General features: G+C 36.2%; 1 protein-coding gene across 1 annotated transcript in view; it reads left to right on the top strand.

Moving 5' to 3' along the window:
• Positions 1-24746, top strand: part of CNTN3 (contactin 3) — a 336227-nt gene that overhangs the window by 210606 nt on the left and 100875 nt on the right. Inside the window, exons 6-11 of the mRNA XM_017543319.2 lie at positions 13039-13242; positions 14433-14535; positions 15042-15226; positions 19040-19176; positions 20144-20273; positions 23003-23153. Of these exons, the coding sequence (XP_017398808.1) occupies positions 13039-13242; positions 14433-14535; positions 15042-15226; positions 19040-19176; positions 20144-20273; positions 23003-23153 (910 nt within the window). The remainder of the gene's footprint in view (positions 1-13038; positions 13243-14432; positions 14536-15041; positions 15227-19039; positions 19177-20143; positions 20274-23002; positions 23154-24746) is intronic.

The raw sequence follows: 24746 nt of genomic DNA, 5'->3' as shown, positions 1-24746 counted from the left end.
ACTTGTTTAAATAGGGGTTTATTTTCAAAATAATTTCATATTGTTAGGGAGAATAAATGGAAGATGTAATATGGAATCATTAGCTGAAGAAATAAAGTTCGGTATTTGTCCAGTTGAAAGAGAATCAATGACCATTTATGTCAAACAGATTAGAATTCCTAGGTAAGTTTGTTCTTGACTTTGGTCAAGGCACAATCTAATGATCTTTTGCTGCAGGTCTACATATTTGCTTCTTGGAAAGAAAAGCTTTTTATCATGTTGGCGGAAGAACACTCACATGATTGCTGCTTTTTCTTTTTACAAGAAGACCTGTTTCCTTTATTAGAATTGCTCTATACAAAAGTGTATGGAAGACGGAGCAGGTGGTTGCACTGCATTTCCTTGTATTGTTTGTTTCAGGTAAATATAGTTGAAACTAAAAAAGGTGGGGAACAGTGCTCTTACAACTTCTATTATAGTTGTTTCTTTTTTGAAAAATAGAAATGGAAAGAAAATTATTTAAGATGTAAATGTAAACTTTACTACAGCTTAAGGATAACTGTAAATAGAACCGTCATACTTAGATCATATTAAATATTCAGCTTGGTTTGAAAGGCCAATGCCCTTTCTACAAATTGAGGACCATAGCATGAGCTTTGAAAGCTTTCTGCCTGAGGCAAAAATGAGCTGAGCCACTTCTTTGAAGTCAAATTAGGACACATTCACTTTTTATTACTGTAACTCTATCTACCTCAGTGAACTACTGTTCTATAATTTTGAAAATCACAATGAAGCCAATATTCAATCAATTCAGCATTTTTATATTAGAGCAAGTATCAGATTAGAATAACTGTCTCTTTAAAAATGAAAGGGTCAGGTGTGGTGGCTCATACCTATAATCCCAGCACTTTGGGAGGCTGAGGTGAGCAGATCGCTTGAGCTCAAAAGTTTGAGACCAGCCTGGACAACATGGTGAGATCCTGTCTTTACAGAAAATTAGAAAATTAGCCAGGCCTCATGGCATGCACCTGTGGTCCCAGCTACTCAGGTGGCTGAGATGGGAAGATCACCTGAGCCCTGGAGGCCAAGGCTGCAGTGAGCATGATCCTGTTACCAGATTCCTGCCTAGGTGACAGAGTGAGACCCTGTCTCAAAACAAGAAAGAAAGGAAAAAAATCTGAGAACTGCGTAGCACTGAAATACAATATTATAGAATTCCTTAGTTAAAATTTGCCTTTGGCATGTGGTACAGCAGGATGCCTCTCATTCATTCCTATGTTTTTACCTTTATTGATCAATTCAACACACAGAGCACTACACACTGGGGTCAGTTGAGGGGAGATAGGGGAGGGACAGTGGGGGGTGGAGAGTTGGGGAGAGATAGCAAGGGGAGAGAAGCCAGATGTAGGTGATGGGGAAGAAGGCAGCAAATCACACTGCCACGTGTGTACCTATGCAACAATTTTGAATGTTCTTCACATGTACCCCAAAACCTAAAATGCAATAAAATAAGTAAAGGAAAAAAATTTTAAAATAAAAAATAAAATATAAAATTGTATGTTAGCTTAGATAGATGGAGTATTGAAAAATATAATAGGGATAAAGAAAACCCATTTAAATAACAAACGTGGCTACTACTGTAAAGTATTTTTAGATTGAAATGTTTTATATCATTTAATTGACATAACATCATTCCCGGGGGGGCTCAGAGGAACAGGATGTGAATAGAATAAGAGCAAGTTTTATTTTCTTGCTAATTTTCACTTCTCACTTTCTAACTGTTCCTTACTTCCAAGTAGTGGAAATTGGGGAAGAGACTCTGAATTATGGACATTCAGCTGTTTCTTCAGGTGTAAATCTTTAATTGATCAGAAATTCTTCATTGAATTAATATATATTTGATAGGAAAGTATCAAATATAAAGTAATGACAATGGAAGATTTGATAAATAAGCCTGTTGGTCAACATAAAAACTACTTCCGATCAAAGATCAGAAAGAGGCCATTTTGAAGGGATAGCCGCACTTCCATTTTCATTGCAGCATTGTTGACAATAGCCGAGATATTGTCTGAGCCTAAGTGTTCATCAGTAGGTGATGGATGTAGAAAATGTTGTATGTGTATGCGGTAGAATACTATCAAGCCTTTACAAAAGAGGAAATTCTGTCATTTGTGACTACATGGATGAACCTGGAAGACATTATGCTAAGTGAAATAAAACCAGGCACAGAAAGACAAATATCACATGACCTCACTTATACTTGACATCTAGAAAAGTCAAACTTTCAGAAACAGAGGCTGCTGGTGGGGGGAGTTAAGGGACAATTCAAAAATGTTGGTCAAAGGGCTCAAAATTTAGTTAGATAGGAGGAATGTGTTTTTGAAATCTGTGGAACAGTGTGGTGACCATAGTTAGTGATAATGTATTATATAATTCAAATTTGCTAACAGTATATTTTACCACAAAATAAGGGTAAGTATGTGAGCTAGTTGATATGTTAATTGATTAAAGCATTTTGCATTGTATGTATATGTCCGAACATCATATTGCACCCCATAAAAATATATAATTACAATTTCTCAATTACAGATAAACATTATTTTAAAGTTTTAAAGAGTCAAACATTAAACAAGTAAGAATTCTAACTGAAATCTGAATTTAACCAGTAACCTTATATTTCTTTATGCATATTTCTTTCTAACATCAACAGGGCTTTTTTAGGTAAATTATTAAAATTGCAGAAAATCGGTTGCAATTCTTTTTTTCAGGCTTCAAAAGACTTTTCTACAGAGTCACAGAGAGATAGATTCTTTTTTCCTAGACATATCTGCATAGACAAGAACTGGAAAGAGAGTGTAGGGAGTAGATAGAAATGTATGTATAAACATATATATTTATTACTGAGATAGCACAGACACTGTTTTTCTTACTCTTTACTATCACTTTTCTCAAAGCCTGCAAAACTACTATCAATATTTGACTTGAACCTGAGGCAGCTGTCAAGTCTCCAGCATATCCTTTAGGGCCCAAAGAAATTAGCATCGATAGAGCCCTACTGATTTGAAGGACAGACTGGGATTACTTTTGATTATTAATTTCTTTGGGCATTGTTTTTTGTTCTCATGTTTATTTTGCATATTCAGACATAATTGCATATGCTTCCATAATCAAGTACTTATACAGCCACTATTTCTTAAGTGTCAGGTGGCTCTGTACTATTTTAATACTGTAATTTATAATGAAGCCGTCACTTACATTTTAACTGATTCAGAAAAGGTATCATGCAGTAAGGGTAAAAGATTCCTTTTAAAATAAGTTTTTAAGTGGTGTTTATTTGATAAATAGCTTCATGTGCAACTAATGGTAAATAGTAGTGGGGTGTGTGTGTGATGTGTGTGCATAAAAGAGAGAAAGAGAACAATTTCTCCAGGTTTCTAAGGAGCTGTTCATTGTCCCTGGTAAGAAGACCCTTGTGATTTGGCAGGGCGACTTCATCTTCTGCTAATGACCTCATTTCTGTTTACCAGTGAAAATGGACATTTTACTAAGCTTTTAAAAATCACCTGCAATGCAAGAGGAGAACAATGAAGCCCCATGACATCCCTTAAAGGAACGAGTATAAATTTTGATAAAAGAAAATGAGGTGTAATGTGGAACGGACAGTGTTATTGTGATACAGCACCTTTATTCACTAGCCTTTAATTATTTCATATATTTTATTGCACATTTTCCCTGTCTGTATGGTTCTTTTGTGTCATTTGCAACCTGATGAAGCCCCTCTCTGGAGTTAGCTTCTGAGAGTTGGTATGGAAATTATAACCCAAAAGCATTACCTTTGGATTCATTAAAGGATGGGCTTTCTATAGTTAGGATATACTAAAGAAAATTTCCATTTTGCAAGGGCAGTGTAAATTTTGCATATCATTTTAATAGCAAAGCAGGTCAATCAAATAATAATTGTCTACAATTAGCACTCCAATGAGCTGTAAGCTTCTTTATCTTCTCCGGGACTGAACTGAAAAAGAAATTGTTATTTACTGTCACTGAAGTCATAAAAAATGTTTGCTATTCTATATAAGTGATGAGGAAAATGCAAGTCTGGCAACAGGGCTTTGGCATAAATTTGAGATCTGCACACCAAAATGCACATTGTATCAAGCATGGCTATGTGCAAAATGTGCTATTACAAAGCACTTTCTTTCAGCACACAAAGCAGATCTTGGCAATGAAATGTCTAGTGTTGACAGCATTTTGGTTTGGAGCTAATCTTAAGATTGCTTTCTAACATTTTCAGGGGCTCTGAACTCTTTCGAAAAGGTACATTTTGATACTAAAAATGAGGAAGCAGAGAATAAATGCATTCTATTTCCTAGTTCATTCTATCTGAAGTGCCAGTGCTATCATTCTGGGGATCTTTTCATGAGTCTCATCAGTGTACCAGCAAGCCCAGGTGTAAGCTGGAGTTTGAAGGAACTGCAGGATGTGAGACTGCGGCATGAGGGAATTGTCTAAGCTTCATAAATTATCTCAATAACTCTGTCCAGCTCTCACCATGTCATATTCATGCTGTGAAAATTTAAACTCCTTTCTTTAGCAATGCCATGCTTCTTTAGCAGCCTTGCCAAAGGAAGGAGGTCAATAAATGTCTTGCCAATGCTGTCGTTAGTCCTCTTCAGTTCCCCCAAGCCATTGCTGGGCATCCTGTTTCGGGTGTCATTGCATTGGGTCCCATGATTACACTTCTTCATCTTGAGATGTCTTTGGAGCAAGGAGTGAAGGATAGTCATTCCCACCAAAAGAACTTCAACTGAAGATGGGAGGAGGGAAGTTCCCTTTAAAAAAAAGTCCTCATGAGAGAAAGAAAGGATACAGAATGCACGCAAAAATACAAAATAGCTTCCAGAGTTGCTCTTCGCATTTTTGCATTTACAGATATGAAGGTAAGCACTTCAGTTGGGCATGTCAAGGACACTGCTATATCAATAGGAGCAGCCACGGTACCAGGAAAGAGACATTTGTTAGAAAGATGTTTCCCTGGTGGATTTCATTGCATTAAAAATGAAGACAATGAGGATCACCTGAGGTCAGGAGTTCAAGACCAGCCTGTACAACATGGCAAAACCCCATCACTACTAAAAATACAAAAATTACCCAGACATGGTGGCGGACACATGTAATCCTAGCTACTCAAGAGGCTGAGGCAGGAGAATTGCTTGAACCCAGGAGGCAGAGGCTGCAGTGAGCCAAGATCACACCGCTGCACTGCAGCCTGGGCAATAGGGTGAGACTCTCCTTCAAAAAAAAAAAAAAAATGAAGACAAAGCATGGAAATACCTTACAGAGTCACAGTATGATGAAACATACCCACTGGTGTCTGTTCCTGAAAGAAAATGGTAGAACTGAATGTACTCGAATAGTATCTCAAGAAACGGATCTCTTGGAAGCTTCTGTTTCTCAGTAGAAATGGCTCATATATGCTGAACTAAAGGCAGATACTAAAACAAGAGCGAGAAACAGAAAATATTGAGTACCAAAGTCTTAGGGGCCTAGCATGAGCTGTGTGAAGCTTCCTGTGGGAGTTTGAACACCGTGGTAGCCCTACAAAGGCAAGAGGAGTAAAAATAAAAGAAGACAGTTAAGGGATTGTCAAACTCGTAACTTGGTGTCTAGATATCACTGACCTAGGACAAGGTTCAGCAAACCTTTTCTTAGAAGATCAGATAAACATTTTAAGCTTTATGGACCATACAGTCTCTTTTACATCTACTGAATTTCTGCTCCTATAGCATAAAAGACAGACAATAGTAATTGAATGAGTGTGATTGTGTTCTAATACATTTAGTTAACTAAGGAGGCCAGTTATAGTTCTCTAACCTCTGGCCTAGAACCAGTCGTAAAGTATGAAGGGAGAAAGGAAATAGCATTTTTAGTGTTTCCCTCCTTGATCATTCTTCTCCTTATCTTGGGACCCTCACAAATCCGACTTGTTAGTATCTTAAATCAAACTGGATTAGGTAAACAATTATTCTAAACAAGGAAACATAGACTATTAATAGTGTCACCCCAAAGCAACAACTTACAATACAGCTTTTAAAAGATAATGCAGTGAAATGTTACACATACTGATAGATGCATTTTGCTTTACAGTACAGACTCTTCAGTGCTAACAGTTGTCTATGTGTTGTTTGAACCTTAAATTATCTTTGGTTTTCTATGTTGTTTAGATCATCGAGTACATACTGCATGCCAAACTTTTCACCAAAGTGGTGTCATTTGTAAGTACCAGAGCAAAATTCTCCTCCTGATTGTGTGAATAGATGATAAAAATCTTGAATGACATCAAGCAAGCTTTCACACCCTTTTAAATATGCTTTGTCTTAAAGTGGGTCAGACTTCCCAGTTGGCATCAAAGAAAATGGCCCAAGTTACTTTTACAATTTTGTGTAACTGCAGTTTTGTTTGACAGAATTTCTTCTAGAAAGTGGCCATACCAAGGATTAAATCTCCTTCATAATAGAATTTTACAATGGAACTACAAATAAAACCTTAAATGTCAGTGTTATATGTATTAATGTATCTCCAGGTAAACACCAGAGTGACATATTTCATGTTAAATTGACTGGTCTTATACTTAAGCGACCAGGGAAGGAATGTAGCTAGAAGCAGAATGTCATTCATCACATATTACTTTTTAGAAAGCAGAGTTTCAGGACTTCATTTTTTAAATTTATAGCTTTGGCTGGTAAAATATCTTGGCTTTTGAATAAAAAAAATCATATTCTTAATATTCACGTGGCATTGTTAATAGAAAGCCCAGTGGCCAAGTTGTTTGGCATAATGTGCTTGTGATTTACACAAGACATTGTGAAAGGTTTTGTAAAGTCTAGCTTGTTTGAGTATATCAAATTATCATTTTTATTGCAGCTTTTTATTTATCATAGTACATAAAATGGTTTTGAGAAATCTCTAAAGAATACTGATTTGATATGGATTTTGACTTGATACAATTAACATGTATTGCAAATGCAGATTGTTAGGATAAGTAAACTGATAGTATTATAGCAGATTTTTTACTATGTGCAGAATGCGTAACTCATTTTATTCCCAAACATTTTCAATCAGAATGATATATATGTACATATATATATATATAAATAAACATAGTCATGGAGGCAATAAATGAGAAGTTAGTGCAACTCTTCTAAGACATAAAAGTTATGTTTCATTCCCTCTCAAAGAGAAAGTCTATAAACAAAGATAGATGCTACAAATTTCTTCAGACCTCTCATTAACAGTGTACAACTCCATTAAATTCATGTTTGATTTTTTTTTTCTATGTCTTCAAGGGTCTGAATGTTTAACAAATGTAATCAATCACTAATTTATTTGTTTGGAGGTTGTAGTTTGGTATCTCTTTTGGAATACCTCAGCATTTTATTGACCGTATAATCATATTTAATAAAACCCGATTCTTCTTTATGCTTTCCAAGTACAGCCTTTTTTTACTTTTTTTTTTTTTTTTTGGTCTCTGTTCATCTGTTTTTCTTTGAAAATTCTAGCCAAAAGACTTAACACTGTACCTGGCACACAAAGAACACTTGATCATTGTTAGCTATTATCATTATTTATGTTAATTTCCTATTGCCAGTATAACAAATTACTAAGAACTTAGTGACTTTAAACCGGCAGCCCCCAAACTTTTTGGCATCAGAGATCTGTTTTGTGAAAGAAAATTTTTTCCATGGACTGGGCTGGGTGTGTGGAAGAGTTTGGGGATTATTCAAGCACATTGCATTTATTTATTGTGTACTTTATTTCTGTTATTATTACATTGTAATATATAATGAAATAATTATGCAACTCACTATAATGTAGAATCAGTGGGAACCCTGAGCTTGTTTTCCTGCAACTAGAGAGTCCCATCTGGGGGTGATGAGAGACAGTGACAGATCAACTGGCATTAGATACTCATAAGGAGCATGCAACCTAGACCCCTTGCATGTGCAGTTCACAGTAGGGTTTGTGCTTCTATGAGAATCTAATGCTGCCCCTGATCTGACAGGAGGCAGAGCTTGGGAGGTAATATGAGCAGTGTGGTGTGGCTGTAAATACAGATGAAGCTTTGCTTGCTTGCTCACTGCTCACCTCCTGCTGTGCATCCTGGTTCCTAACAGGCCATAGGTCATTACTGGTCTGTGAATGTGGTGGGTGGGTGAAAGACCCCTGCTTTAAACAACAGACATTTCTTCCCTTATGGTCGTGTCGGTTAGAAGTCCAACACAAGTCTCATTGGGCTAACATCAAGGTATCGGCAAGTCTTTATTCCTCAGGGCTCTAGGGGAGAATACATTTCCTTGCCTTTTGTAGCCTCTGTAGGCTACCCATATTCCTTTGCTTTTAGCCACCAGCAAGTGATTATACAGGTCAGATCTCTGCTTTTATAGTCATACCTCCTTCTCTGACTCCTCTGCCTCTCTCTTTCCCTTTTAAGGACCCTGGTGATTGCAGTGTGCCTACCAGAATTCACAGCAAGATGGTTAACTTAATCATCTTTACCAAGTGTATTACTTCTCTATTGCTCTTGTAACAAATTACTGCAACACAATTTTATTCTCATACAGTTCTGGAAGTCCAAAGTCCAAAATCAGTTTCACTTGGCTAAAAATCAAGGAATTGGCAGGCCTGTGTTATCTATGGAGCTTTAAGGGGAGACTTTGTTTCCCAGCCTTTTCTGTCTTCCAGAAGTCATGATTTCTTTCTCCATCTTCAAACCGAGATCACAGCATCTTGAAATGTGATTCTGTAACTACCAACCCTGGTTCTGTGGTCACCTTTCCTTTTTCCTGTCTGTGACCCTCCTGCCTCTATCTTATTAGGACTCTTGGGTTTACATTAGGCCCATCTGGATAACCCAAGATGGTTCTCATCACATGATCTTTAATTTAATCATGTCTGTGGATTCCCTCTTGGCGTAGCAAGTAACATATTTTCAGGTTTCAGGGATTCAAATGTGGACTTCTTCTGGAGACAGTTCTTCTGCCGACCACACCAGTATTAGGCCCAAAATCTCCCTTAAACTTACATTCGAATCACCCAGCCACTCATTGAACATTTGCGTCTAGATCCTCTGTCTGAGTCTCAAACTCCATTCTTACTATATGTTTTTCCAGCCCCAGAGTTGCTCCTCCTGCTTTTCCTGTTTCTTCCCTTTATCAAAGCTCAAAACTTTAGAGTTAGTTTTTCTTTGTTGTTCATCAAGGATCTTTACTCTCTTGATTTTCTGGGGTTGTGTTTGGGAGAATTGGTGGAGGAAGATCATTGTATTATTCAGTTACATAGTATTTCAATAGGTAGACCATATTATTGTGCTTTTAATATAAAATTAAGCATACTATGCTGTTGAGATACAAAGTGAAAGGGAGTGTTTATTAAAAAAACTTTTTTAAAGTGACTTTCAATATTATAAAGTATATAGAATATTTATTTTCTGGATAGTTTTATGAGGACCACTGAAATTTTGCATTGCGTGGTTGTATAAGAATGTAATCCCAGTGTAATTCAAGGGATATGAACATTACCACTCTGAGATAGACCTCTGAATTTGCCTGATTACACTAATTCCTAAACAAAGAATGCAGAAATCCTAACTTGTACAAAACAGAAGCTTCTCTCCATTTGTTTTCAAATTTTATATGAAGGTTTAGGACTGCCCAGCAGTTTGGCCTATGGTGAATTTTTTAGTTCTTCCATCAGTGGGGATCTCAGAGTACCCTCACACTGTTTTTCTCTGGGATGCTGTCTTGCCTTCACTTGTCTGGAGGACAGGGACCATGAATTAATCAGGAGTCAGTTTGCATATTTGAAGAGTGGGAGTGAAGGGAGGGGATTATCACAATGGAAACTAGGAAGAAGGACAGTTATCCCTAGGAAAGAAAATCAATGAAAATGGACATTCTCTCAGAATTCAATGGGAGGAGCAATTTTAAATACAGAGGAGAGGCTGTTACTCAATTACGTCAACCCCATGTTCAGATTCCCTGAGACACATACACCAAGATGAAACTAAAGGATCAGACTTATTAAAAAAAATAGTGGAAAAGTATCTGTAAAAGAAAAAAGGGGAAGGAACAGAAATAGGCAGAGAGCCTTAGACTGCAATTCAGGTCCCATGTCAGTGAACGAAGAGCGGGGAGGAAAACTTGCTTAGGAAGAATGTCAGACTGCAGCACAGTTCTGAGGATGCTGTGGCTGTAAAAATGGGGAATTGCTGAGCCAAAGTTACCCATTAGAGAAATCCTGCATGGGGCAGAAACAAGCCAGCATTAGTACTCCCACCTAATGCAGTGCTAGGAGCAGCGCAGGGAGGTGTGTGGCTACAGTGCTCCTGGGGTAGCAGGTAGAGGCCAGCAATCAACTGTGTTCTGTGCCGTAGGTTCTTTTGAAGTGAAACCTAAGGAGGAACCTCCATGTGTACACCAGTCTGTACCTTGATTTGTACATATCCACTTCGTGCTCATTTGGGGAGAAGCCTTAAAATAATTTTAATAATTTTGGCTTCCTTCCTTCTGCTATATCAATCAGTTACTGTATGTATTTCTTATTTCTCCTATGTCAATCAGTTACTAAGTCATATAGGCAAAGCCACCATAATATCTCTATAACAATATAATAATGTTTTAAGTATCAATAATATTAACATTAGTATTAAAATAAACATTATAAAGGGAGTTATGCAAATATTTTGAGTTGAACATTTTCAATCAGAATTATATTTGTGATATTTATTCCAAGTGTTACATTGAGTTATTGTTTATACATTCTTATTACTGTATAATATTATCTTGCATGAATTTACCAGATTTTAGGTTTTCTGACTCTGAATCAGAGTTTTTACAAGCCATTCTTTTTTTAATATAAACTGGGTTAATAAGATTGACTTTTTGTTCCTAATGCCCTGCTAAGGCCTACCATACTGGAGAGCAGTGGATATCTGGCTGGATAAAAGGGAGAAGGACGGCCTTGTTAGTTTCATGTGTAGAATGCTTTGGAAAGCAGAGAAAGATTGCTTTGCCTCTTTTACTCCAAAGTGAGGTTGCAGGAGTTGGGGAATGTGGGGTGGAACTGGATGCTTAAGAGCAGCAGGAAGACCCTGAAGGGCTCTTGCTACAAGAGCTGCCAGTTTTAACACCAGCAGAACAAACTCAACCTACCTTCCTAGTATTACTTTTCTCTATAGTTTATTCAGTACTAGTGGAAGAGAAAAGTACCATCAGGGTAGGCATGAGACGACTAACCATGGAATTAATGTTCGAGATGCATTTGTTTCATGCAGCCCAATAAGTGATTTTAGAGCTCACAACTAACCACATGACTGACTGGAATTTCATGAAATATTATACCAATATGACAACATGATTTGAAGATCAGTTTGAGGTTAAAATCAATGTTTTTGGATGTCTATATAATTTGCAATTGGCTTGCTAATTTCTGGAAACATCAAACATTTGCATTTGCATTGCGAATGGGAATCTGTCATCATCTTTATTTCTTCCAGGTCCTTAGCCTATTCTCTTCTCTGGTGGCCTTTTCCCGTGTTCTTCACTCTACTTGGAGTGCTTTTATCCCTGCTTGTTGGGGTGTTCTCCTGTCCTTTAAGCCTGTTCTTCAGCCATGAAAGAATGGCACCTGTCCCTCCTATGAAACTCATGGGAGATCTCATCTAACCGTTCTCCTTATCTCATTGTTATTTGGATATTGATTTACTGTCCCCTTTACCAGAAGGAAAGACCTTTCACCATTAGAATTATGTCTTAAATATATTTGAACTTGTTATTCATTAAATTTATTTTGATTTCATATGTTTTCCAAAAGCTATTTTGGAAAATCTCTTTTGGAAAATCACTACAGTAATAAATCAATACAGTAGAGTTAATGCAACTAAGAGAAAATAGGGGTCAGGAAAGAAAGAAACCAACCACAATAACTCTGCTTAAATCCCAACTTGGCGCTGAACACTCTGGACTTCCAGAACAAAGCAATGTGTTATTATCTAGCCCTCATTATCACAAAAGAGAAGAACAATGGTTCCTTTGCAGAAAGCTGATTCACCTTGGCCATAAAGTTCAAGAAAACTCTCATAATCTACTTTACATAGACGTTAGTCAGTAGAATAATTGTGTCCTTAACTAACTCAATGAATCTTTAATGAGGACGTACTAAATTCCTTCGGGTGTTTCATTTTGCTAATTTGGAGGATGGGGAAGGGTGGGTGAAATAAAAACTAACATCACTTGTTTAACAAGTGGTAGGAGGACAGACAAGTAAGTAGAATGTTACACACTGATAAGTGTGATAGTTGAAATAAGCTTAGAATTGCTCTATATAGGCCCATCAACCCAGAGTAGGAGGATTAAGGAAGACTTCACTGAGGAGGTGATCCCTGATGTTGGAACCAAGCTTTGAAAACCATTTGAAGGTTATCCCAAAGAAAGGGGTTGATGTTGAAAGTGGAGAAAGCCAAAGACAGGACAGAAACAACAAGAGTTGTGGGCCTCAGAAGCAGCACGTGCAAAAGACTCAGGGACAAAAGAAAGCACGGGGCTTCTCAGAGGCTAAGGTTTGGAGCAGGACCTTAATCATGAAGGGCCTCATATTCAGGTTAAGCAATTTTGCCTTATGCCTGAAAGGTCAAAGAACTTTGCAAAGTTTGATGTCAGGAATTGACGTGATTAGATTGTTAATTTTGAAATATCATGGTACAGGCAGGATGGGGATACAAATTAAAACTGAGCAAGACCAGAGAAGCTTGTCAGAAGTGTCTGAAGCAGAGATATGACAGTAATAATATTATTCTCACCTGGATGCTAATCAATGGAGTCCTCCATAATAATAAAGAATAAATGGAGAGCTATTTCACATAACTGCTTCTCTTCATGGCCTGCAACAAAATCACTCAGCACTACTTGGAAGTAAAGGTGATTTTGTATAGCGATATTAAGGGCACAATGGAAAACTGTCCTTAATAATGGAATTTCTTTCTCTCTTCAACAATTTTATTAGAACTGTCATATGCATGGATCTTCAATGAATATCCATCGTTTGTTGAAGAAGATAGTCGGAGATTTGTCTCTCAGGAGACAGGGCACCTCTACATATCTAAGGTGGAGCCATCTGATGTGGGAAATTACACGTGTGTGGTGACAAGTATGGTGACCAATGCCCGAGTGCTGGGCTCTCCAACCCCTTTGGTGCTACGTTCTGATGGTAATGAAACTTCTCCAAGTGCAATTCTGAGTGCAGATGGTGCTGAGGCTGCAAACCAAAACAACTGGGAAAATGTAAAAAGTACATCTAGAAGAACTGTCACTTCATGCGTTTTGTCACAAAGACTATGAGTACAATGACAAAAAGGATTTGATAAATCATAGGTCCTTATGCATAATTCTTACCCAGACAAGCTTCTTGATTTGCAGGGACCAGTGCAAAATAAAAATAGGCATCCCCTTGTTCAAAAAGTATTAAGAATTTTAAGACAGTAATGGTAAAGTATCAAACCAAGCATGAGACCTTTTTCCGAGCCTGGGGCTCAGGTTGCACTCCCATGAAGTCACCTGTCCTGACCTTTGCCAGCCTGAGGTTTTTAAAGCTCTGTATATTTTGTTATAAGCTAAAAAGCATCACTAAAAAACCATTAAAGAAAAAAATCTGTTTCATCAACACCTTGATGACTGTTTAAGGGGAATCTATGAGCTGCCGAGGAAGCAGATCTGTAAGCCTGGCTAGTTGACCCAGTTACACAAAACGTATCTGCTACAGCCTAATGTTATGACCACAAAGCATTGAAGCACTTTTTCCAGTCAGCTATAATTGAATTTGACCTTTCCCATTTATTATGTCATTGTTTCTTAACTCCAGGGAGCCATTTAAGAAGTTTCAGATTGGCATCTATGCCACTAGGGCACCATTAAATAAATTCCCTGCCATAATTTTTGTTCTTTAGGGAAATTTCAGAAAGCAATAATATATTATATATTTCAGTTTGACTAGCAATGTCAAAATTGAATACGTAATTCAAAGCCTCCCATTTTGTGTAATGTAAAAGGCTTCATGATTTTCTTGGACCTGCTCTATACGTGGTAACCTAGGAATCAGCAAATCCAAAGTTCTTAAATGTTTATTAATATTGCATGTTTGTCCCAAGTTAGTTCAGGTTTTTTAAAGCTCTGGATATTTTGTTATAGGCTAAAAAGGATCACTAAAAAAAGTCATTAAAGAAAAACTGTTTCATCAACAACTTGATGGTTAAAAAGGAGTCTGAGCTGCATAGACTAAATTTTATTTAATTGAAATCACTAGAAGAGCTGGTTCAAAATGGAGCAAAAGAAAGTTTTGTTTAGAAAAGGCAATTCCAAAGGAAATGCTGAAACCATTAACTTTATATTATGGATTTGTAGGTGTGATGGGTGAATATGAACCTAAAATAGAAGTTCAGTTTCCAGAAACTCTTCCAGCAGCTAAAGGTTCGACTGTGAAATTGGAATGTTTTGCCCTTGGAAAGTAAGTTTTATAACATTTACTCCTATGTGCTGAAATATTAGGTTGCTATAAGAAATCAGGGTGGTTTTTGAAAAACTCTTTTTTATTTTCTAAAATTTACTTTCATTTTGAGGCAAAGGAAAAATAAAACGCAGGAGAAATGTACATACAAAATTTAGTTTGAAATGTTAATATTTAAAGTTGATTTGGAGAAAATTACTCTGCTTGCCTAATTTCATAAAATAAATTGGTGAGGTTTTTTTTCTTGTTCATTAGCTATAATCTAATACAGTGGATCTGTATTAGGCTTTTTTTCTCAAAATAATTAATTGACTCAAGAAAATGCAAATTATTTTATTAAACTATTAAAGAGTTAAATCTTTTTATCAGGTTTATATAATTGACCATGGAACATGGTTTTCTGCATTTAAAATCCTGTGCCTTCTTGTTCAATCTTAAAAGCTCTGTTTTCTCAAGTTGAAAAGGGTTCCAGATAACAGCAGACAACTTGACAATTTTCTTCTTAGTCCCATACCTCAGATTAATTGGAGAAGGAGTGATGGACTGCCATTTTCCAGCAAAATTAAATTAAGGAAGTTCAATGGTGTCCTTGAAATCCCCAACTTCCAACAGGAAGATGCAGGTTCCTATGAATGCATTGCTGAGAATTCACGAGGAAAAAATGTTGCCAGAGGTCGTCTCACTTACTATGGTGAGCATCTACTTTGGGCAAATTGGAGTTTTAGCTTTTATTTTCTAATCTATAAAACATTGCTGTTGTTGAAGGGTGAGAGATCATAGCAGAATCTCAGTGTTCAACTTGTTGGTTAAACGTTTTGTTCAACATTTTGTTAAGTGATGATAAACATTTATCCTAGGAGGAATTCAAAATAATTAAATTTTTTTAATGAAGTTGGAGACATAACACATTTGTTTTGCATTTTAAAATGATTCATGCAATGATGAAATATTTTATATTTTTTTCCTAAGAATAATATCTTACACACTTAAACACATTAGAGAGAGATGTCTTTTCTGTCTTCTCCTCTAGAAAACAAGTTTTATATCTTTCTTTGTTACCTCTACTAAACAGAAAAAATAAAAAATTGCCTATTGGGAAAAGTTTCAATTACTGTATTGAACAAACCACACAAACTCTGCCTCATGTTGAGTTCTTCAGTGTTCTTCTGTCCCTTCCAATATGTATCTGTACTCTGTTTGTTGCCTTTAATTTATAATCACTTTTATTTGATGTACTGCTCAATTTGGTTACAGAAAGAATAATAATGTTACTTTTATTTAGAGTCTCTCTGTAGGAAAATGAAACTGTCTTTTTTTTTGGAATTTGTTTTCAAGCATCTTCTTTTAAGAAAACTAGTTTTTGGCTGAAAACATTACTTAGAATAAATATATAATTTTACAAAATGGACTTGTAAAATATATGGAGATGTATATATTCAGCTCAGTGAATATATATTTGCAGTTTAATCATTAGAAACATTGTTAAACTATTGGGAATTGACCACTCTTTTGAAAGGCAAATCGCATTATACTGTATTTATTTAAGAAACTGGAAATTGAAACATTTTACAATACATACTTGGATAGCATATGTGCATGTTGCAAAGAAGAAAAGTTTGCAAAGGCAAATATTAAAATTATGTGTCTTATGACCCCCTGCCTTGAAAAATATGAAGTCTACCAGTGCATTACCTCTGGCAGGATTATTACTTGTTGTTATATCGTAAGATTTTAGGATCTGTCAGAAACAAAATGGAGGCATGGTTTAGTAGCATGAGTCATTCTGTTTTGTAACTTTCCCATCTTGTTGCATGATTCCTTTCGAATGCATAGCACAGAAGTTACCCAGGTTTCTAAGTCTTGGAGTTCCTAGGATTCCAAGGAAATGGAGGTGAGGGAGCAAGTACTTAACCCATGTGGCTGTACAGCTCCAAGGTCCCGACAAGCAAGTAATCTTTTCTCATACTCCAGCTTAGTTCCTTCTTTCTACTCAACCACGACCTCATCCAGGGTAACCAGTGACCATTATGGGAACACACAGGATATTCCAACTGTATTAAGGTTTCAGTAAATATGTTTTTAGTTCTGTGTAACAGAAATCCTGTATAAATAATAAGCAGTTGTATGCTTCATATGATGAGGAAACCCAAAGCCAAATTGTCATTTAATTACCTTATCATCAGGCCATGGCCCAGTTTCTTTGTGATTTCTTTTTCTGCCCTTGTCTATTTTCTGTTTTCCTTTTCCTGCATGTTAGCTTCCATTATGATCACAAAATGGCTGCCAGCAGTGACTAGCACAGCAGCTGTTATTCATCCTTTCTTTCTTCAAAGCATCTAGAAGTCCCCTCCCCAAACCTCACTGGCTATATGTTCACTCCTAAACCAAACACTGGCAAGGAAAAATTGGACTAGACAATTAAGAGCTTCGCTATGGAACAGAGAATAATGTCACTTTTCTATAGACAGTGTGAGGTGATAGAAGATTGGATCAATGAATGAAAAATTGTGGTTATTTTAGGAATAAAGAAGAGAGGAAATGAATGCACAATAGAAAACTAATGATGTCTGCTGTAGTTAGTAAAAGAGGTAGACTGTTGTTGTAGTCCCTTGTGTAGGTAATATGATACATACCTGAAAAATAAATCAGAAATTAATGGCATAAAGCATTTCATGAAAGTTGCCTTATAATTTCAGTTTAACATTAATATATTAAGTAGATGCCATGCAGTTCTCTATCTGCTTTAATATTTCATGTGAAAAATACTCTATAGAATATTTGCATCTCCTATGATAGAATAAGGGCAGAAATCACAATCGATGTGGGAGTTAATAATTTTGGGATGTTTTAGTCCAGCAAATTATCCTCCCATTTGGAGAAGAAGAGTATTACTATGGGAAGGTTGTGGGTTTTGTTTTTTTTGTTTTTTTTTTTTTTTTTTTAGAAATTCAGGTCTCAATCAGAGGCTGATGTGTGAGTTTAGCGTCATGTGAGTTTATCTCAGGGTGATCATTCCTGAAAGAAAAAGAAAATGTGTTTTAATATAGAGAGAATTGATTTAGTACTGAACTATACTTCATACTGGGCAAATAGTATATGTGTGTGTATATATATATATATATATATATATATATATATGGCATGTGTGTGTGTGTATATATATATATATATATATATAGTGTGTGTATATAAATATATATATATACACACACACACTACTCTCCTCTCAAGCCATGTAATTTTTGCCCATTTTTGGTATGCTAAGTCAATTATGTTTCTTCAGTTTCCATACCTAACCTTTCATACTACCTAGAAATTCTGGTAAATATATGTGCTTCCCAGAAACCTTTCTAATCCACAGATTTTATATATATATATATATATATATATATATATATACACACACACACACACACACACACATATACATATATACACAAAAAAAAAAATAAAACTTAGACCTGTACATTTTCTATAAAAGCTAAATAGCCAATTCAATTTTAATTTCAATTTCATTTATAAAAAAGCAATTTTATGAGCTAGAAATGGAAAGACAAATCTTCCCATGGTTGCAATTAAATAGAAATAGATAAACTGTTTCTCCATATGGAGGATGCAAATGTGAATCCCACAGTACACATCACATGCATAATGCAATGTGAAACCAGTAAGACGTTTCACCTCCCAGTTTTGGATTTAAAACACAAGCTGAGACTTGGCTGGATATGCTATGGTATAGTAAGTGACTTTCATTGTAAGTGGTACGATGCTTTCATCTGTAAAAAGAATTTTCCAAATACCATCCAAAGCATTAAAGCATAAGTTGAAAATGATAAATCCACTTGATCAAACTGATTTGCATACATAATTTAAAGTTGCATCAGTTACTTCTTTTTCTGGCAAAAAATCACATGATTCAAGTTGAACCAACTTATCCATCTTTTCCTGCTTTGATTTTAATTTACTCAGAGGTTCCTAAGATGCTCGCTGGATTGTATTTAATTAAGTTATTTCTGACTTGTAGAAAATATCTTTTTCTCAGCTATAGAAGTTTCTCTTCTATGAATGTTAATTTTTAGTTCATAATTAAGAACAATGTGTGCTGTCATTCACTTATTAAGTTATCATCAGTTGTGATCACATGAATCAAAAATACACTTGGAAAACAAAATCGGTTTTCCGTACCTGTGTTACTGTGTACTAATAGATATCTATAGAATATAATAAAGTGCTCAGAATTTTGAAAATAGAGAAAGCATAATTAATTTGCCTTAGGAAATAACAGATTGCAGCATTCATCCTCAAATGTAGAAACGTTTCATATATCCAGTGAGTAGATACTTAGTGAACTAAACGTAATTCTAGCCTCTGTTCTCACTTTAATCTGCTACTCACAGTCATGTCTATTTGTATTAATCCAGATAAGATAATAAAATAATAAATATATTTTAATTGCTGGGTGTTTTAAATTTCTTTTCCTCGCCTGCTTTTTCTTTCATTGAAGCAAAGCCGCATTGGGTTCAACTCATAAAGGATGTGGAAATAGCCGTGGAGGACAATCTTTATTGGGAATGCCGGGCGAGTGGCAAGCCCAAGCCTTCCTACCGATGGCTGAAAAATGGAGCAGCCCTAGTGCTAGAGGTAAAGTAACATGGATCTAAAATGGATTTAGATGCCTGGTAAATCCACCCTTTCCTCACTTTGTGTTCAGTAAATACTTTCTTTAGTACCTAGTACCAAAATAAACTGTTGAGTTTGCACACTTTTCATTGCTCCTAAGCAGTGGTACAGGAGGAAAAATATCAAATCAAGTATCCATTCTGCCAGTGAGAAGAGCTTTTCAGCATGGCATTTCACTGGGAAGAAGTCATGGTGTGAATTTAGTCTGTAAAATAATCTACTGGTTTTTGGTATTGAAATTAGAGAAGGCCTTACTTTAATCAAATTTAGGATGTAATTTCCTCTTCCTGTTTGACAACTCCGTATGGCCTCTGGAGAATGAATGTATCTATTACTTGGTTACCTTGTTACATAAGTACTTATTTTCTCCATCACTCTCCTTCTCAAGCCATGTAATTTTTGCCCTTTTTGTTATATACTAAGTCAATTATGTTTCTTCAATTTCTATACCTAACCTTTCATATTACCTGGAAACTCTGGTAAATATATGTGTTTCCCAGAAACCTTTCTAGTCCACAGATTTTATAGTATTTTTAACTTGCATGATTTGAAAAAAAGTGAAAACATTTCCAACTGATGGGATAAAAATCAACCTCATGGTACATTTTTTAAAGTCATGGTTCATTTTTAAGAAAATTTAACTGTAGGGGAAAAAGTGAAATGGTTGCATATTTTACCTCTTGCTTTGTTATCTGTTTTATGATCTACTTTCGTACTGAAGGATATTAATTCATATTTCTAATGTGTAGCTATTATGTAAATTAGTCTTTCACATTTAAAATAAGGGAAAGGTTAAATTTGATGCCAGCCTGTCTAATATTCTCAGAAAAATGCAGGAAGTTTGTATATGAGTGAAATGATAGTCAGTTCACTTTTATTCCCAAATGTTACATTTGTTTATATGCAAGACATTTTTGTTATCATCTAGGAGAGAATACAAATAGAAAACGGTGCCCTTACAATATCAAACCTAAGTGTGACTGATTCTGGCATGTTCCAGTGCATAGCAGAAAACAAACATGGCCTCATCTATTCCAGTGCTGAGCTCAAAGTTGTTGGTAAGACTGACTTTCTCTGTTCATCTCTTAATGTTTTTTTCTTAATTCCTTCTTTGTTTCTAGAAGCAGTAATATTTACTTTTCACATTAGGTTCCTATATCTAATAATATTTACAATATTACAACATGATCATTCAGTTTCTAATCAAGGCATACCTTTTAACACTTTCTAAGGAAACATGGCGATTATGGCCAGAATTAAGGACCAAGGGTTAAGTAAATCAACAGTAGGAAGGAAGCATTGGCCTAAGATATTCCTATCCACCTCCAATATTACCAACTAAGCAAAGCCTTTTAAGAGAATAAGTGATTTTCGCGTTCTCTGTTGCCAGTCCATAATATCAAATACCAATATTTGAATCAGTCATGTTTAATTCAAAAAGAGTTGCTTTTATCTTTAGTGGCTCTGCTAGAAGCATGACACATTGGACATATTGAGGCTTTCATTATCCAAGCCTCCATTGCTTGAAATTATAGATGATCTTCCTCTCCTTTTAGGTATAGGAGAAAAGGAAAATGTTTTATTATGTTTAAAGCAATTGTCCAGAAGAACATTTACATTGCAAATGATTGAAAATCTAACCAAAATGCCATGGCATAGTATAGCATAGCATAAATGAATGGAAGGAAAGCAGGAAGGAAGGAGGAGCAGGAGGGCTTGCTTATCAGTCTATCTTATTAAAATGGAGAATTTAGATTTCAGCATAGTTTGGTCCAGCGTTCAAATATCATCACCATTATCAGGCTCTATATGATGTTTCCCAACAAAACAAATTTATTACCAGAGTCATTCCAGCAGAAGAAAGAGGCTGTCTTGCCTGCTCGAAGAGAAGTCAAAGTGCTGCATGTCATTGGCCCCATATAGCCTGATTTGGATTGATACTTGTTCCTGAACCAATCCATGTGGTTAGCAAGTCATAAGGTCCTGCCTGATTTAAGTCAGTGTTTCTCTACCAGGGACAATTTTACCCTGAGGGAAATTTAGAAATGTTTGGAGATATTTTTGGTTGGCGTGGAGAGGTAGAGGACTGGTGTGTGATATTAGCATCTTGTGGGTGAAGGACAGAGAGGCTGCTAAATATCCCACAGTGCACAAAATAACTTCTCCCAACAAATAATTATCCAGGCCAAAATGTTATATGTCAGGGGTGAGAAACCCTGCTTTAATGGGAAGTAGCTCTGTCATCTCTAGTGCCTGGCAGTTAGAAATGCATCATCTGTACCAGGAGGACTGATGCCTGGATGGATGGTTAAATGAAATCTGGCTGCTATTATCCATGACAGAGAAGTAGCATATTATGACAAAAAGAGGATGGGGTTTGCATGTAAGTCTTAACTTGACAGACGGCAATTCTGTTATAATAAATTGACCTGATGAGCCATATTTTATCCATCTTTAAAATGGATATATATCTACTCAATGTGCTGTGTGGAATTGTTGTGTACGAAAAAAATACGAGGTGCATAAACAAAAGATTGTATTCAAATATAAACAAGGTTTTTGTTTTAACAAAAATCACTCTTTTAAGATCTTAATGTTTGTTTGTTTGTTTGTGTATTTTTGAGACAGGGTTTTGCTCTGTCGCCAGGCTAGAATGCAGTGGCATGATCTCAGCTCATCGCAACCTCCACCTCCTGGGTTCAGGTGATTCTCCTGCCCCAGCCTTTCAAGTAGCTGGGACTATAGGCATGCGCCACGACTCCCAGCTAATTTTTTTTTTTTTTGTACTTTTAGTAAAGACAGAGTTTCAATATGTTGGCCAGGATGATCTCGATCTCTTGACCTTGTGATCTGCCCGCCTCAGCCTCCCAAAATGGTGGGATTACAGGCATGAGCCACTGCGCCGGGCCAGGATCTTAATTTTTAAGGCCAACAACCTCTGGATACCATGTTTTCTTTACCACAACCACATATATAGTTACATGATATGATGCACTCTAAGATCTCCACTAATCAAATAAATTATATTCACTGAGATTTGCCATATGACACAGCATAGCTATTTGAGAAATGTGCCAGGTTTTTAACATTTTTCACATTTGCAGTAAAAGGAAGAGTGATTTTTTTTTATTAACGTATTATTTTATTCAAATGATACAATATTATGTATCTTAAATATTCAGGTGTTGTTTCAGGATAAACATCCCATGAATTATTAGCAAATGTAATATTTTCTATACATTATATTTCATGTAATATAGCATTTAAAATAATATGTGCAAAATATTATTTTTCCCCAGTTTGGAAGTTCACCCTAACAATATGAACATTTTATCATAGAACTTGATACATGCTTATGTATCAGAATGTATTCAGTGCTTAGCCTCCGTTCTCAAAGGTTTTGCTGAGCTTTGTTGAGTGCCAGGCACTGTACCAAGCGCTATGTCCTAAAGGTTAGCAAGAGAGACAACGCTATTCCTGTCTTTATGGAACTAACTTTTAAAAACATTCTATACCAAATGTTTTCCTTTCATTTAATAAACACATGATTGAGCTACTTTAAATCTTCACCATAAACTAAAAATTTCTGTATGAAGTAAATGTCTGATGAATTAGACTTGCTAGAAAATATAGTGGCATGAATTATCCTGTGTGTGGCACACAGCAAGTCAAATAAATCAAGCACTGACACCCTGAATTAAAGCAGACTTTTAAAATGGACCTTTGAAATTGACATGAAATTTTTTAAATGATTCCACTTCTCCCTCTCTCCTTTCTTGCTTTTCAGCTTCTGCTCCGGATTTTTCAAAGAATCCAATGAAGAAGTTAGTTCAGGTGCAGGTGGGCAGCTTGGTCAGCTTGGATTGTAAACCCAGAGCCTCCCCAACGGCACGCTCTTTCTGGAAGAAGGGGGATATGAACGTGCAGGAGCATGAAAGGTATTCTGATGTCCAGAAAGGTGGTCATTTATTTTCCTCTCACTTTTCACACTGATGTCAAAGTAGGTTTTAAATATAAAATGAAACAAAATAGCATTTCAGTAGCATGTGAGATTTTTAAGAACTAAAATAGTGGTATTTTTGTTCTTTAATACCTTTGTAAGAGTATTCAGTTTTTTGAAATCTAAACATAGAAAATATATCTAAGTTCTTCCCACATAGAATACTTTCTTTTAACAAGGATTTTCTTCCTGAATCCCTGGGAAAACTCAACCCGAATGATGAAGGAATGTTAGTCCCGCATGCAGGCCCACATCCCAGGACAAAGAAGAGAAGGTGATAATATGACACCACATGCCAAAGAAATATTAATATTGCTGTTATTTTGTACTCAAATAATATAACACTACTTAATTTAAGCAAAGGCTTCCCTGGTTTCCAGGTTATAATTATAACATTGAGATGAAGAAGCAGGATGGGCATAGTGAAAAGCACAAATTCTGGAGCTAGACAACTTGAATTCATATCTTCATTTTTGCCTTTACTTGCTCAATGCTGTAACCTAATCTTTCTGTGCCTCATTCGCTTATTTGTTAGTGGGAATGGTAGTAGTTCGTGCCTAATGTCAAGAATTGTTATGTGGATGAAGTACATAAATATTAATAAAGCACTTAGGTAAATACCTGCCAGAAAATAAGCATAGGTTTCGGCTATTACCAATGCTTATCTCTTATAAATTTACCATTAATTTGTTTATTACTACAATTGATTATTTATTGCCAGGAATTATGCTCAGAGCTTGTGATAAGCAGAATAATTAGCCCCAAAGCATCCCTCTCTTTATCCTGGAAACCAGTTACTATGGTACATTACATGGCAAAAGGTAATTAAATTTGAAGGTAGAATTAAGGATGGAACTAAAGTCATATCATTTGACTTTAAAATAAGGAGATTATCCTGGAGTATCTGGGTGGGCCCATAGTAATCACCTGAGCCCTTAAGAGAGGCAGAAGAAGGCAGAAGAATTGGTCAGAGAGCTGTGATAATCGCAGAAGAGGCAGGACAGACCCGAAGCCTGAAAGAGACCGTAATGATCATTGCTGGCTTTGAAGATGGGGAAAGGGGCCAGCAGTAAAGGAAATAGGGACTGCAGTTCCTTGACCACAAGAGGCTGAATTCCACTAGCAACTTGAATGATCACAAAATGATTCCAGATTCAGAAGGAACACAGCCCTTCTGAATCTTGATTTTAGCTCAGTGAGACCTATACTGGACTTCTGACCTCCATAACTGTAAGAGAACAAATTTATGTTATTTTAGGTCATCAGGTTTGTGGTTCAGGGCAGAGGTTCAGCCCAGTGATCACCCTTCAGTGCATTAAACGCCCTGCATTTCGCTGTCAGCCTTTTTGAGGTGGCTGAGAAAGTTTACGTTCAACATCAAAATGCTCTCCTTGGGGAACATCTAACACGGTTTCCTTGAGAAAGTAAGTTAATTTCTCAGGTTGCCGTTGGTCAGTGTCCCTCTCACTGCCTGCTAGGAATCCTGCTTTCCAAGCCTGCACTCCTCTTACCATGTCATCCTCACCCCCTG

This window comes from Cebus imitator, unplaced genomic scaffold, assembly GCF_001604975.1.
Source record: "Cebus imitator isolate Cc_AM_T3 unplaced genomic scaffold, Cebus_imitator-1.0 Scaffold152, whole genome shotgun sequence".
Lineage (NCBI taxonomy): Eukaryota > Metazoa > Chordata > Mammalia > Primates > Cebidae > Cebus > Cebus imitator.
The sequence above is the reverse complement of the archived record's forward strand: the minus strand, read 5'-3'. Positions and strand labels throughout refer to the sequence as shown.